The sequence below is a fragment of the Genypterus blacodes genome, unplaced genomic scaffold (genome assembly GCF_046128005.1).
Source record: "Genypterus blacodes isolate CSIRO-AG114 ecotype Tasmania unplaced genomic scaffold, CSIRO-AGI_Gbla_v1 ptg000137l_1, whole genome shotgun sequence".
In the NCBI taxonomy this organism is placed as follows: domain Eukaryota; kingdom Metazoa; phylum Chordata; class Actinopteri; order Ophidiiformes; family Ophidiidae; genus Genypterus; species Genypterus blacodes.
In genome coordinates, this window is record NW_027466939.1 from 872,501 (window position 1) to 888,473 (window position 15,973).

Consider the following 15,973-nt stretch of genomic DNA (forward strand, 5'->3'; position numbering starts at 1 on the left):
GGAATCTCCCTGAAAGTGAACACGCAGGGGCAACGAGAAGTGTGACGGGATCTGGAAATCAACGTGACCAGATTACATTTTGTGGGAATAGATTCACACACACACAGTCTATGAAAGGAGGAAGCCCGTCGCCGTGTGATTTCATTTCCAGGATCACTATGAAACACACACACACACACACACACACACACACACACACACACACACAGTAATTAGAGCCCTGCAAAATGAAGGGTGGGCGAACCCCTGCGAGCGTCGCTGCTCACAAGAAAGAAATGTGTCATAACGTCGGCGTGCCGTGTGTGTAATTACACAAGGAAGTAGTGGAGCGAGTGGGCTCGTGTCTGAAAAGTGCCCCCCTTCCTCCCCCCACCCCCCATACACAACCAGAACACACACACACACACACACACACACACACACACACACACACACAAATACAAACAAATCAGCTAAATCCAAGCATGACAAAACCCCCGAAAACAACAGAAGAGTGAGTGATGGAGAGATAGAGAGAAAGAGAGAGAGAGGTGTGTGTGTGTGTGTGTGTGTGTGTGTGGCAATGAGGGTGTGATTGACAGGCGCGTGAGTCAGTGGCGTGGTGATTCCGGCGCCGTCTAATTAACATGTTCTCCTCCTTTTAGTGACGCTCGCCTATTTTTTGCTTCCTTTCCTTGGAGGCAACGGACAGAGAAGCAGGTCGCTCAGGTTCTTGTTGTTGTTGCTTCTTTGCATCCTTTTCAGTTTGATATCGGCCTGCATCCTTCTCTTCCTCACGTCCTCTCTCTCCAAGTCTCTGGACACTGCACTTTGAATGCTTCTCACTTTTTACACTCTCTCTCTCTCTCTCTCTCTCTCTCTCAGCTCAGCTGTCAGAGCCCCGGGGCTGCTTCATGTATGAGTCTGCACTTTCTGCATGTGTGTGTGCTCATGCACATGTTTCTTCCTCCCTTTAGGCCGTCTTACAGGCGTGCGTTGGGGCCAGAAACGGAGGACTCGCTCTCTCTGCTTCTGCTTTTTCTCGCCTTGCTGCTTAAGGAGTGAATCAAGCCTGGAGAAGGAATGAAGTCCATCCTTACCTCCACACACACACACACACACACACACACACACACACACACACACACACACAGTTGCTACACACACTAAGTGTACTTCCTGTCTGGTGCTTAAGTGAGCGGTGTGAAAGAGTTTCTCAGATCGTAATGTTCTGCAGCTCTGTGATGTCTGTCACACGTCGTCATCAATTAGCAATTTAATCAGCGTCATCCGTCAACACGAGGCGGGAAAAAATAGATTGATGACAAATATACGGGAAGAGAATCAAACACGGACACAACAACCTGCAAGTCGCACAACGCAACTGTTTCATCAGTAAAATAGTCTAGACTGTGATATTCAGTTATGAATCAAGACTTCTGATATCGAAGAGAGAATTGATCTCACACACACACACACACACACACACACACACACACACACCTGAGGAGGAGGAGGTGTTTTGTTTTCTTCTAAAGGTGACTCTTTGCCACGTTGTCTCTTCTGTTATCCCTCCGCTAACATCCTCATTTCACAAAGGTGTGTGTGTGTGTGTGTGTGTGTGTCTGCGTCTAACAATTGAGCCTCTGTGGCCGTAAAAGGGGAGAAACCAATACAAAGCGGCAGCTCCCGTATTGACTATCCATCACTGATTTAATTACTGTAGTGCAACGCCTCTCCCTGTATCTCTCCACCTGCAGCTGCCCGCCAGCGTTTAATGGAGCGTCGCCTTCAGATTGATGCTGCTGGAGCCTCATTATGGACGAGACACATTTACAGCCTGGAACACACGCACACACACAAACACACACGTCAAGATCCGGGAGTCCTTTAAGTCCACACGTCTAATTCAGCGGCTATATACTGCTGTGCTTGTTTGGGATTGTGTACTTGTTGTTTCTGGGTTGTGTGTGATGTCTTCTGACGTGACGGCGTGTGTCTCTGTGTGTGTCACGGCATTAAACGCTCGTCTTGTATGTGTCTGTGGTTTGTGCTGCACTTCCTCTCATTCTGCCTCTTTCTATTTTTGTTGTTAGTGAATTAAACATCAAAAAGCATTAGGATATCAAACACAGCACTCACTCACATGCGCACACACATGCGCACACACACGCACAATATGAATGAGCTCATTAGTGTGAAATGGTCCAGGGAGCAATATCAGGGCTCTCAAAGTGAGCTCACTGGATTAGGAGATAGATGATGATGATGATGATGATGAGATGTGTGGTGGATTATGGAGATTGTATGCTGAGTGAAATAGTCTAGAATATTACGCAACATTTGCCAACCAGAACACACACACACACACACACAATCAATTCGACGCAAACAGGTGTCACGACCTTTCATCTCTATCGTGCTCTAATTAACAGAAGAACAGATACACTGTTGCATTCACGCCACACCTCTACACACACACACACACACACACATACACACACACACACACACCCTTTCATCACAACACAACTTTCATCATCAAACACAGCATTTAATTAATCAGACTAGGCTATGAGGGCTTCTTTTGTATGTATAAGTGTGTGTGCTTATGTGTGCTTGTGTGTGTGTGTGTGTGTGTGTGTGCGCGCGCTTGTGCATTTCTGTCATCAAGCCGCAGCTGCTTTACAGAGGCCGGGCAGCCTTTCTGCCCGCTGTGCATCAATCATCACTTCCTGGGTGCTCCTGCCACATGACAGGTCGTCTCTGTGGCTACGGTTGCTAGGGTCCATCAGGAGACACGGGAGGTCAACACTCCGTCGCGCAGCGATAATTGAGCAAAGTGTTCGCGGCTCACAGTCGCTTAAAGGACGTTTAACGCCGTCCAAGAGGTAACGGAAGATCTCGTTAGAATAATATAAATGAGTGGAAGGCGTCAGTCTGCATCAATTCAGTCTAATCATAGATTTTCCCTCAAATCTGCACATTACAGATCTTAGCAAACAGCAATTCCAGTAGATTTATGCAGGTTTAAACTCAACAAATGAACCAAACTGAGGTTACTTGACAGTTTAAGAAAATAAATCAGCATTTAGTGTTTTGTTTTTGTCCTTTTTCAGCTAAGTGGGTAACATCTAAGAGCCTGGAGAAGAGGCGGTAATACCCAGAAGCCTGCTGGAGATTAAACAGCAGCTCTATATTCATCTATTAAATCTGAATATTCAACCTTCACCCGCTCAGACTCACCTGAGGGCGCCCAAGCCGCGCAGCAATAATCTGCTTTCCTATTCAGCCTGTTTACATCTTTCAGCCGCTCTTTGTAGCCGCAGCAGGATAATAACACAAGTCTGATGTGTGTGATGTGTGTGTGTGCGACATGTGCTTGACATGACAGTGAGCGAAAATAGCAAAGAAACCTTGGAAATATACAAACAATTAGAGAGAAGAGGAGGTGAAGGAGACCGTGACTGTGGCTCGCTGCTCTTCAGAGTGCAAACACGTCCAATTAACAAAACATCACAGTCGAGAATTAACTAAATATAAAAACGCACCACGCGGGAAAAGGGACAAAAGAAACAGCCGTGCCTGCAGGATGTGTGTGTAGCGCTAAAAATAACAGCCAGCCTCATGTGAGAACCTGACATGTACAAAATAATTGCTGGCTAAGACACTTCAGTTCACCAGAGGATCATTTCACACACAGTTACGCTGTACTTACAAAATCTAATTTTTTCACGAGGCAATTACAGATGCAGGAGACCGTGACTGCCATAACAGAAGAAGAAGAAAAAAGGGACACCTGCACAACTTCTCAGCTCCCATAGTGCTTTGCAACAGCCGCCTTTTTTGTTGTTGTTGTTGTTGTTTGTTGCAACTCGCGAGTGAAGCGGACGATTGGCTGGTTAATGTAGCTGCGCGTTAATCACTGCGACATCACCACGGAAACCAAGGAGGACAGATCCCAGGGGGAACTCTCTCACACACACACACACACACACGCACACACACACGCGCACACACACACACACACACACACACACACACACACACACACACACACACACACACACACACACACACACACACACACAAAAAGTATTCAACCAATGCAGAACATAAAATCAACACACAAGCAGAACAATCTATAGCCACTTCATGATTTCGCTTGATTCCAGACTTTGCAGTACTTTTGTGTTAAAGATGTGCAGGTTTAATACTTTGTGGAACCAAAAGCTCCATTTTGAAAGGCGAGCTCGTAAACCTAAACACAACACTGTTAATCTCCTCTGCTGATCAGTCTGAGGAGCGCGGCTGTAACGCCAGTGCTTAATCGTGTACGGGTGACGTCATCAAACAAAACGGAGTCGAATGGCGACGGACAGATGAAGTCTATGGAGGTTAGAGTTTATGAGATAAAACCCTGTAGCTGCTCGGGCTGTAATCACACGCAGGAGTAATCCTAACACACCATCTGTGGGGAGAATAAGGTGTGTGTGTGTGTGTGATTGGCCTGTGCTGTCTCTGCCCAACATCGCTGCTCTGGATGCTAACATGTGTCCCCCTCACTATTTAGCGCTCTGCGACTCTAGAAGCCAAGCAGCTGCTGTGTGTGTGTGTCTTTATACATCTTTATCCCCTGACACGAGTGCTGAACGTGCAGCTTTCCTCTCCGCTTAGCAAACAGCCTAGCGCGCTAACTCTACTTTCCTCCCTCCCGTCTGCGCTCGTTGGCTGAAGCTTTTCTTATAACATCATCACATCATCTAGATCAGCTTCAGTGTTATGACAGAGGTCAGAGGTCAGCAGCTGGGCTATGGCATCGCTGCTAATCCATGAGGTGTTAGCGCTATAGGAACATCCTCATCTGGCTCATCCATATGGGCTGAACTCTTATGGTTACACACTGCTGATGATACCAGCTTGAGAAGTATCAACTCCATTTGTAATCCTACTAAAAGTATTGATTTAGTGCGTGGAGTGTTGCAATGTCTTTATTATTTTCATCAAAATGGAGAAAGAGCAACTAGAAGCGATGTTGGAGAAGAAAGTGTTTAGTTTGCTTCTTTTATTGGGAGATAATCGAACAGTTCCTCCTCAGGCTTCCCTGGAGCCGCAGCTTTACTTCCAAGGATGTTTTAAAAGTGGCAATAATTGTGTAAGCGAGTGTTTGCCGTTGAGAATAAGGATTATTTCACACAGAAGAGCGGAAAAAAGGGTGTGTGAGTGCAGCAACAGCAAGATCCATGTAGATAAAAGTGAACGCTATCTTGTAAAGATGTCTAATCATGACGGTGTGAGACTGGGAGTGTGAACTAAACACACGCAAGACTCATAAATGACTCCATTACACTAACTGTCATATCTGTGCTGCGCTGTGTCTTATTAAGAGTCTCTAGTAATGAGGTCATATGTAATAATCATAACAGGGCTATCTGTAAAACACATCTCAGAGGATTACAAGAGCATGAAGGAGGAACACACATTCACACACTCGGCCCTGTAATCAACCCTACGATGACACAAATGTCCAATTAGGAATTAGGAATATTTCACACAGCGCTTTTAAAACATGCAGCAGCTGAACTGATGGATGATTTGTTGAGGTGCTGCCGTCTGTCTGCGTCCCCAACATTTAGAGAATCTAAGAGGTTTGGGCTGATTCTTCTATTCTTGTCAGGCTGGGCGTCTCAGACAGGGCAGACTAACGATCTGATGGTCACGACCACGGCAGGAGGGATCAGTGACGACGTAATGAGACCACAGGGCTCCTGGGCTTACAGCAGAAGAGGGGGGCGAGGGAGGGGGGGTGGCAAGGTGAGCGAGAGAGAGAGAGAGGGCGAGAGAGAGGGCGAGACCAGCCATAAAACCAGGCTAGAGGAAAGGAATGAAGGCTTGAAGTAAGGGAAAACAGATGAGGCGAGGAAGAGGAAGGAACAAAGAAGAGAGAGAGCAGTTAAAATTAATGTATGGTGTGTGTAAGGTGTCTGCACTGATGTCTTCCCACGCCTGCCCCTCCTGTGTGTGTGTTGAGAGACGAGAGGGTAAAGAGAGAGAGAGCATGTGTGTAAACTTCTGGATTGTCCCCAACTGTCCAATGCATTTAATTATCAGAGTGTGAAGACAAAGTGGAGTTTTTTTTGTTGTTGTGTGCCTCCTATTCATTCCCCCTCCTCCTCCTCCCTCTCCTCCTCTTCCCTCTCCTCCTCTTCCTCCATGTTGGTGTGAGATGTGTGACTCACCCAGGAGCCCCGGTTGGAGGCTGGGGCCGTCCCTCCACGTCGTCCCTGCAGGAGCCGGGGGCACGACGGGGGTGTGACAGTTAGTTAGGCCCGCATCAGCACATTTGGCCACCGGCGGGGCGAGGAAGAGTCGGAACAGGATTTGACGAAACGACGTAGCAGCGTGAGTGTGCGTGTGCGTGTGTGTGTGCTTGTGTGTGTGTGAGTCACTGATAAAACTGTTAAAGGGCTTTATCTTCTGCTCTGATGGTTTCCTACTTTCCAGTCGGCTGCCCGGTGTTAATACATTTAGTTCCACGGAAACTCTTACAGGAAGTCGAAACTTGTCGGAAGTCGGAACTTTTAGTTTAAGAGGCAGAATCGTACATAAAGCAGAGACGAAGGTGAACACTTGAGAAATCAGGCTTATCTTCAACTCTGTCTGTTCTCGACGCGCCTGTTTCAGCCGTGCAGAGAGTTTCCTCTGGCAGACGCAGATGTGTCACCGTGTTCTACCCCTGAACACAAAGTAGGACACCTATTGTGGATGTCCTCAGGGAGAGATACATCTTGAGTCATCCCAACTCCCACCGCCACCAAATGCATCGCGGCAAAATCCCATCCAGGCCCCCGGAGACGATTCACACCCCCACCCCCTGTTTCTTTCCCTTGAATTGTTGCATTATGTAATGGAGGACGTGCGGGGAGGAAGATGGGAGGGGAGGAGACGTCACGGGGGGGGGGGCAGACAGTCGCCCCCCCCCCCCCCCCCCTGGGGCTCTGGAGGAAATGGATTGGCCGCTCCGGTTGTGAGTTCACGTGGAAAATGGAAAGCTCAACTGGTCGTGTCTGGGCTGAAAATGGCTGCGTTGAGAAAATGAACGAATAAGTGAAATGAACTTAAATGTTAATATTTATGAATCCTGCCTGGAATGTGAGGAGAAGGATGAGCAAAAGCCTTAGAACAAAACATTTTAAAATATCTTTCTCAGGGGTGAGGAATTTGTGTTTTAAGGGATGGAACGGAGCAAAATCCTCTGTCAGTCACTCTCTCTCTCTCTCTCTCTCTCTCTCTCTCTCTCTCTCTCTCTCTCTCTCTGTGTGTGTGTGTGTCTCCTGTGGTCCCTCCCTGGTGGTGACATTAAACACTGAGCTGTCTCCGCCTCCAGTCTAAGGAATAGGTCAGCTCCCTGGCTGCCATCTGCCCGCAAACACACACTGTTTACCAAGTCTGTCTCCGCTTACACACACACACACGCCCATAGGTATGTAAATGCGATGCGCACACTCTCATACATTCATGCACATCTGATCTGTATTCAGCGTTTACTCGTTCATCTCTATAGAGTTGGTTGAATCATTTCAGCACAGCGTCTCACTGCAGCGAAGCCTCATAACCTCACATAGAACCAGACTGCATAGAGCTGAGAGGGGGCGAAAAGAAGGGTGAAGAACCTGAAAATAGGCGGAATGAGGGCAGACATGAGGGACGAGAGCGACAGAGATGTGTGTTCTGTACAAAGCAGACAGATTCAACAGAAGCCATCGTGTGGATTCATCTTAATTAGCTGTAAATCTATTAAAAACCCATTCTTTCATGTCTAAGCCGGCCAGTCTGCTTTGGGTTCTCGTCACACACACCAAACAGCAAGAAACAGAAATGCAACCAGTCATTGTGACGCACACATATCGTTCCTCATCTCAAACTCCTCCCGACAGGCCGCTGCCGAGAGCCGGGAGAGCCTAGAGACGACGCGACGCCATCATTTCCCCTGTCCACCGCTACACCAGCCTCCATTCATCCAGCCGCTGTCTGCGATGATTAAAGACAGAAACAGACGTCTCCTATGTTGAGGCGCGGAGACAAAAGCGCCGGCTGTGTCGGTCCATGCGGAGAGCGAGATAAGGATCCTGCAACGCAACACCCTCCATTCAGGTCAGTGATAGGCCGGTGGTTAGTGGACAGGAAGGAGAGGAGAGCTGGGAAAGGTTACTGGAGGTAAAGGAGACACGGGGCAGCACAACATGTAAAAGAAGCAATTAAACATTTACTAAGTCAAAGCTCCGACTGGTGGCAGCCGCTTACAGAGCTTCCCAATAAAGTGTGATCAAGAGGAGGAGAAGAAGAAGAAGAAGAAGAAGAAGACGATGATGAGTGAGACTGAATGTTACAGCTGCTGAGGTAAACAAGAGATGATAAAGTCTAGAAAGCTGTCATTGCGGAAGAGAAACTCCACCATTCCACTGCACTGCAGCAACCCACAGTGGCTCAGACTGACGTTTCTGGGGCAGCTGTGTGTGAGTGTGTGAGTGTGTGTGTGGGTGGGTGTGTGTGAGGGTGTGTGTGAGGGTGTGTGGGAGTCTACCTGACAAAGACTTTTCCCTGCAGACTCACAGTGACTCACAGTGAGTGGATCATTTAGGCTGAACTGATGAAACGGAGCACCTCAAGTCAAAGCCATTAGCTCAGGGACAAAACAGCTGAGCAAGGAGAAGTTATCAGAACTAATAAACGATCAATAACCTATATTATTGCAGGTTTTTTTACTGAAATCACTTTGTATGTGGAGAAGAAGGACAAACTAATGTTCTGAGTGGAGAGATCAGGAAAGGTCACACACACACACACACACACACACACACACACACACACACACACACACACACACACACACACACACACACACACACACACGAGGCGACTAGCACTCCATACGGCTCAGCAGGAGGTCGGCATGCACGGGGAAACTCGAAGAACGCACCAACGCTGGCAGCCATGGTGAGAGTGAGAGAGAATCACTATACTCGTTTATACCCTGTGTGTGTGTGTGTGTGTGTGTGTGTGTGTGTGTGTGAGTGAGTGAATGTAAGTGTGTGTGTGTGTGTGTGTGTGTGTGTGTGTGTGTGTGTGTGTGTGTGTGTGTGTGTGTGTGTGTGTGAGTGAGTGAATGTAAGTCTGTGTGTGCGTGTGTGTGTGTGTGTATGTGTGAGTGAATGTAAGTGTGTAAGTGTGTGTGCGTGTAGCTACTCGCAGGTCTCTTGTTGAGTAGGAGTAATAGCTGCATGTCTCATCTAACGGGCAGAGCTAATCATGCTGTACAGCTCCACCGCGCCCCCATTACCGCTCCTCCCGTTCTTCATCGCAGACACACACACACACACACACCACGCTTTCCTCTTCTGTGCCACCCCACTTCCCCTAAAGGCTCAAGCCCTCCAGCTCCCCCAGACTTCCTCGTTGCTCCACTTTTCCCTCCTTGCCTCTTCACGGAGAGGAAAAGCCCTCTTGTAGTCTCTTCTCTCCCCCCTTCTTCTCCCACCCCCTTCCTGATTGACCTCCATGCTCCGGCTCCCACTTCACCTCTTCACATGAATACCGTCCCTCCTTAGCCTCCTCATTATCTGCGCACTCTCCTTTCTTTCCACGCCCCTTTATCTCCCTCTACACACACACACACACACACACACACACACACACACACACACACACACACACACACACACACACACACACACACACACACACACACACACACACACACACACACACACACACACACAGACTTACACACACACACACACACGCACTGGGATCTTCATCTTCCTCTGGCTTGACGTCTCAATTCCTCCTCGCTCTTTACCCTGCGCTCCCCTCGTCGTCGCTCTCTCCCGACTCTTTCCCCTTTCCCTCTTTTACCCACGATGCATTTCTCCAAGCAAGCCTCTCATTTGCAGCCAAACCTTCTTCCCCTGCTTAATGTTAGGGCAGGCGGGCTGGTGTATGTGTGTGTGTGTGTGTGTGTGTGTGTGCGTGTCTGTGCACATAACTTCCTCCTTATTAAAGACAGAGAGAGAGAAGAGAAATCTCATCCAGCATGACCTACTCTCATTAATTAAGATTTCATAAGGAACGCAGACATAATTGGCATGCTGAGCTTGTTGATGAGCAGGATTGGATGTTTCTATCCGCACTAAACACTATCCGTGTTTATCGCAGCCATGATTGAGCCTTAATTACCCTCTGAAACAATACAACAACCATGCTGGGTGAGAAAGAGCTTTGCTTTGGAAAGGAGAATCTCTTTGTTTATTATAATTCTTTCATGTTATTAGCGCAGGGACAGTCTGACCCGGCTGCTGCGCTTAAAACTATCCAGTAAATCTTTCTAATTGTTTGATGTCATCGCCGGCCTGGTGGTTGTTTTAATGAGTTGCGCTCCACAAAACAACAAAAGGGAGATCTTTATAAAGCTGCTCACCAAACAAGCTGTTAAACACACACACACACACACACACACACACACACACACACACACACACACAAACAAACAGAGACAAAGTGGAATTCTAATGATACTTTTAAACAACTTTGTCTTCTTGGAATCACGCAGAGGAAATTTTGAGAGGAAAGTTTGGGTTTAATTTTCGCATTTGTGAAGCTCTTATAACAATAAAGTTGTAAATTAATAAGGATCTTTATCATAGTGATGGATGCTGATGACATGGCTTCATGCTTAATGGGTGTTTACATCTCGCCTTCCCATGGAGCGGATGTTTACTTCCCTTGCTGCAGATTAAGTTTGTTCATTAGCACTTCAGTCTCATAGTAGATATTATTGTGCACAATCAGGACTTTGACAAGCGGCCTGATTAAAATTGGAACCTGACTTCCGCAGTGATGCAAATGCTTTTGTTGCAAACTGTTGTGGTGGTGGTGTGTGTGCTGTGTGAGGTGTGAGCTGAGCCAGAGGGCAAAGCTCTCAATTTACCGATTCATCTCCGTCCTGACTCTCGCCTGTGGTCATGACCTCTGGGTAGTGACTGCAAGAATGAGATTGTGGCTACGACGGGCGGAAATGAGTTTTCTCCTCAGGGTGGCAGGGCGGGAGCACAGCCGAGGCTCTATCACACTGAACGGAGCCGGCTGAGGTGGTTTGGGCATGTAATCCCTATGGGGAGGCTCTCCAGGCACGTCCAACTGGGAGGAGACCACGGGGCAGACCCAGAATACCAACACAATCCAGTCTGACCGGGGAGCGGCTAATCTGGAATGCTTTCCAACGACACGACCAGCTGAAACAATGAAATGCCAGCAGCCAGAGGCGGATTGCAGGTGTATTGGCCCGACATTTTCAGAGGTTCCCCCCTCCCCCCGCTGCACTGCGCCATAGGCCACGGCCTCCAGAACAGAGGCCGGCATTTGCGGGAAACAGCTGGTGATGCACTACAGTATACAGACAGCCCGCTGTGTGTGTGCTTTGGGAAGGAGGCCATTTCAGACAGGGGGAGAGCTGAATGACAGATAATAAGGGCAGAGAGACCCGAGGCGAAGAGAAGCGGACTGTGAGCGTTTTCCATCTCGGGTCTGTTTGTGCAGCACAGCCAGGGGACAGTCGGGGCAAACACTGCTCTCTCTTCACACTCCTGCATTTAGACTCTGTGCATTTCCGATACGTGTGATGCTTTCATTAGCACGCATCATCAACGGCACTAGAAAAGAGACCAGTCTGACACCGAGTGTATGATATCCCTCTGTGCTGACACTTAAGCACGGGATGAGGTGCAAACAAAATCCAGATGTGCCGGCAAAAAGGATAAAAGTGCCTCCAAAGTGTCTCACGTCCCTTCTATTCTGGGCCTGGCTCATATTTTGTCCTGGCACAGGAAGCCGGGCAGAAACCTGCATCAGCAAGCCCCAGAAGTTCATTAGCTAACTAACACCCTGGATTAAGCAGCCAGGCACGGGACCCCAAACTGCAGATTGCAATTTGATCTGTGTAATTAAATCGACAGCTTATGAAAGCGCTCATATCTGCCAGCTGCTCTAAGACGTCTGTGACTTGCAAGCATATTGATTTAATACGGATAATTAGCACATGGGTTGTCGTGCAGTCAATATGGTATAACAATGATTAAGCATGGGACTTTAAATATAACAGCTTTCTAACAACATGTTAAACTTTGCCCCTGTGTTTATTCATGTGACAATGTCTTTATCATCTATGATTGATCTATTATGAGAGATTTTTGCTCTATATTCATTTTCAGTAATGCACAGAACTAAATATCTTATTACAAATGATGAAGATGTAACTGATAAGAGTTAATAATGAACTATTGATTCATTTGAATATTAGTCCAAGGCGAGACCAAAGAAAAGTAACCAATCAAACCGACTCAAACCAGCCCCTAAGTGTGGACAGCAGCTGAGTTATATAATCCCAATTTAACATCTGTCATTGAAAACAGATTGAATGACAAACAGGCAAACAAACTCACAGCAACTCATCATGTTTGCTGACCTCTTTGACTTGAATACTGTTTACACTCTGCTACATACTTATCTCATGGTTCATTTGTGAACCGTAGCGCATGTTGACACCCGAAGATGAGTTTGACACTTTAATCTGCTCTCCGTCTACGTCACCGTTAACATGAGCAGAGATTGAATGTTGTGTAAGGCGCTGGAGCTGTGGCAGACGTGTTAGTGAGTGCCGCCAGCTGTTGATGCAGGTTAGAGCCGAGCCGCTGGAAGGGTGTTGGCTCCAGAGGTTTAGGTTCTAATGGTCGACTCAACCGCCACAGCTGCCAGCAACGGGGAAGTAGAGGAGAGATAAACAAGGGATGCTCCATGTTTCAGCTCAGAGCCTCAGCGTTGAGGGGAAACACGCCGCGGATCGACTCTTCTCCTCCATCTCACGCTCACATCGGCCCCCTCTCTCTCTCACGCTCTCTCTCTCTGACTCTCACAATGGCCACATGCACCCAGCAGCCACGTTGTCTTGCAATGTCTCGCAATAAGCGGAACGTCCTGTACCACAGTGGAGAATTAAAAAAAAAGGCGTAAGTGTGTTTGCACAGCAGCAACACTATCAGGAATATAAACTATACAGGCCAAAGACAGATTACTGGGGGTAAAGGAGAGAAACAGCAGCAAACCATGTAACATATAATCTCCCCCATTCAGGAAAATATCACGCAGAGAAAAACAACCTTTTGATAGGATTTGATCTGGCCAAAGAGCTGCAGCTATTATGTCCATAAAACACATATTGCTTCTCTGCACATGAGTCACCTTCATTCACCAGCTCCAGAGTGATCCTTGACTGATAATACAGCACTATTTACCACCTACGCTGCACACTGCTGAATGAAAAACAGGGAGAGAGAAAGAGAGAGAAGCACACACACACGCACACAAACATACATACAAACAAACAGACACACACAGTAAATGCAAATGTGAACGTCCCTCTCTTTTCTTCTCTGCGAGTGTATCAAAGCATCTGCTGGACAGCCATTTCACACACACACACACACACTGAGGCCGGGTCACTCGCAGCCACCCACGACATCAAAAGGGGGAGACGTGTGTGTGGTGTCAGTATGCGTAAACGTGAGAGAGAGAGAATGAGAGAGAGAGTGTGAGTGTGAGTGTTTGTCTCAGCTCGATTAGGAAAGGCATGACGCCACACTGATTGGGAGGATGAGGATGATGGAAGTGTACATGGTAAAGGATGGAGAGACGGATGGTCGGGTGTCGGTGAGTCATTGTTGCCAGCTTGCAAATGAAAACAATCCGAGTTTAAGACCGAGGCAAGGAAACAATCTGATATCACACAGCTGTTTCCATCCAGCCATGTTATTTGCAAACTTCCCTTCTTTTTCCACGATACGGAACTCAAAATGTTCCTCTTGCACCCCTTGTCACCGTTAACTCTTTAAATAAGGGGCTACTAAGGAAGTGAGTTGCTCCAGACGGACTTGAAATCAGTTCTAAATGACATTCAGTCCTACAAGACCGTCAATGTAAATGATTACTGCAAAAACGAAGGTGTAACATATCTATGATCGGCTGCTTCCACATATTAGGGAATAGGAAACTGTGAAATCGAAATGAAAGGATCGTATTGGCAAATAAAATTGAAGGGAACATGGCTGTATGAGGCTATAGGAGGAGAGAGCGAGAGAGAGAGAGAGAGAGAGAGAGAGAGAAAGAAAGAGAGAGAGAGAGAGAGAGAGAGTATTACATGGATAAACAGAGGAAGAGAAAGTGCCAGAGAGAGATGGGCAGAGGAGAGACGTAGCTGAAATAAAGAGAGCAAACAATAGGCCTCCGAGGGCGGAAGACAGAAACAGAGAAGAAGAGAAGCCAGCGAGGAGCGACGAGTCTTATTAAACTCAAGGAAACAAAACAAATGTTGACTCGGAATTGGCAGCGACTCTGACAAACTGCATTGGCAAGACAACACAGTGTAACTACTACACTTCCAACACTACGTAGAAGTCAATAAATAGAATATACTCACTGGCAGTGTTTAAGAGTAATGAATCATGAAAAAAAAGAAGTGACATCATCGGACTTCCATTATTAATGTAACAGGACGTTATCACTGTGCCCTGATGATCAAAGATTAGACTTACATCAGTTGTGGAACATTCTGTGACGCACGCTCACACCACTTGAAATTAGGGAAATGATTAGTGTGCAGCGTGAGACTGATGACTGTTTTTTCGTGGAATCTTTATACGGCGCAGAATACAAAGTAAACGAAGCGTGTGACGTACGACAGGAACAACTTACGTCTGTGTCAGGACCCTTGTCCGCTCCGGGGCAAGAGAAGGTGACAAACTCATGGCACCGTTTGTGGACCACAAAACAGCACACTGAGAAAGAGAGAGGGTGAGAGAGAGAGAGAGAGAGAGAGAGAGATTTATCAATTTAAATACATGTAAGGAAAGTGATCATGAATTGTCTTTACACACACACACACACACATACACACACACACACACACACACCATCAGCCTGAAACAGAGTGTGACGAGCATCTCACACAGACGCAGACAACCACACACACACACTACCCTGCATTTGCACTCCCACGTTCACTCCCACGCAAAAAATGTCATTTGTGATTTTGTGTTCTCTGCATCTGTTTACAATCTGTCAGCTTGATGCCGATTGCATCACTCTCCTTAGTGTGTCACTCCTGACATGGCTGACATGACACCTGACACAGACTCGCAAGTCAGTGACTGCATGGCATTTACATTCCAGATGCTTCCGCAGATCTGAAGAGGGAAAAGCAAAGCTAGGACGTCTGTGACAGCTCCGACAGAAGCCCACTCCCCTCCGACTATCACTCTGTGCACCCAAATGTGTTTCCCCTGCCATATTTGAGATTCTAAACCCTTTCTTCTTGTTCTTCTTGTTCTTCTTCTTCTTCTTCACTCTCACACAATCTGTCTCCCTCTCCCACTGTCACACTGCCAGGTCTTGCTCTTCACTTCTGTGCTTTCTCACAATCATAATTCTGGGTTTTTGTCTAGAGCTCCGCCAGCTCAGTCACAGTTGCCAGACGATCTGACAGGCATTGGTTGAACAACTGAAATGGATTTACTAAGAACTCCCATAAACAGTGTTCAAATGTCTTCGGGTGTTATCATAACCCCGATTCAATCCATGGACAGACAGAGAGACAGAGAGACAGACAGACAGACAGACAGACGATGTGCGGTCTATGAGGTATCCCATTAACTTTTATTTTGTGCTGAAATGGCAGATGTCTACGTTCTGTTTCCACACACACACACTTAAACCAGAGTAAGAGAGAGAGAGAGAGAGAGAGAGAGAGAGAGAGAGAGAGAGAGAGAGAGAGAGAGAGCGAGCGAGAGAGAGTGAAAGTGCTCCCCTGACTAACTCCGCAAAACCTGAAACGCCATTAATCATTTAGGGCAGAGAGTCGGTGCTTATGACAAGTCACTACAAAGTT

At 47.1% G+C, this 15,973-nt stretch overlaps 1 protein-coding gene across 2 annotated transcripts in view; it reads right to left on the reverse strand.

Annotated features, from left to right (window-relative positions):
* Positions 1-15,973, reverse strand: part of prkcab (protein kinase C, alpha, b) — a 51,298-nt gene that overhangs the window by 14,200 nt on the left and 21,125 nt on the right. For both annotated transcript variants that reach the window (XM_076164579.1, XM_076164581.1), the window contains exon 3: positions 14,782-14,864. In XM_076164579.1, coding sequence (XP_076020694.1) covers positions 14,782-14,864 — 83 coding nt within the window. The remainder of the gene's footprint in view (positions 1-14,781; positions 14,865-15,973) is intronic.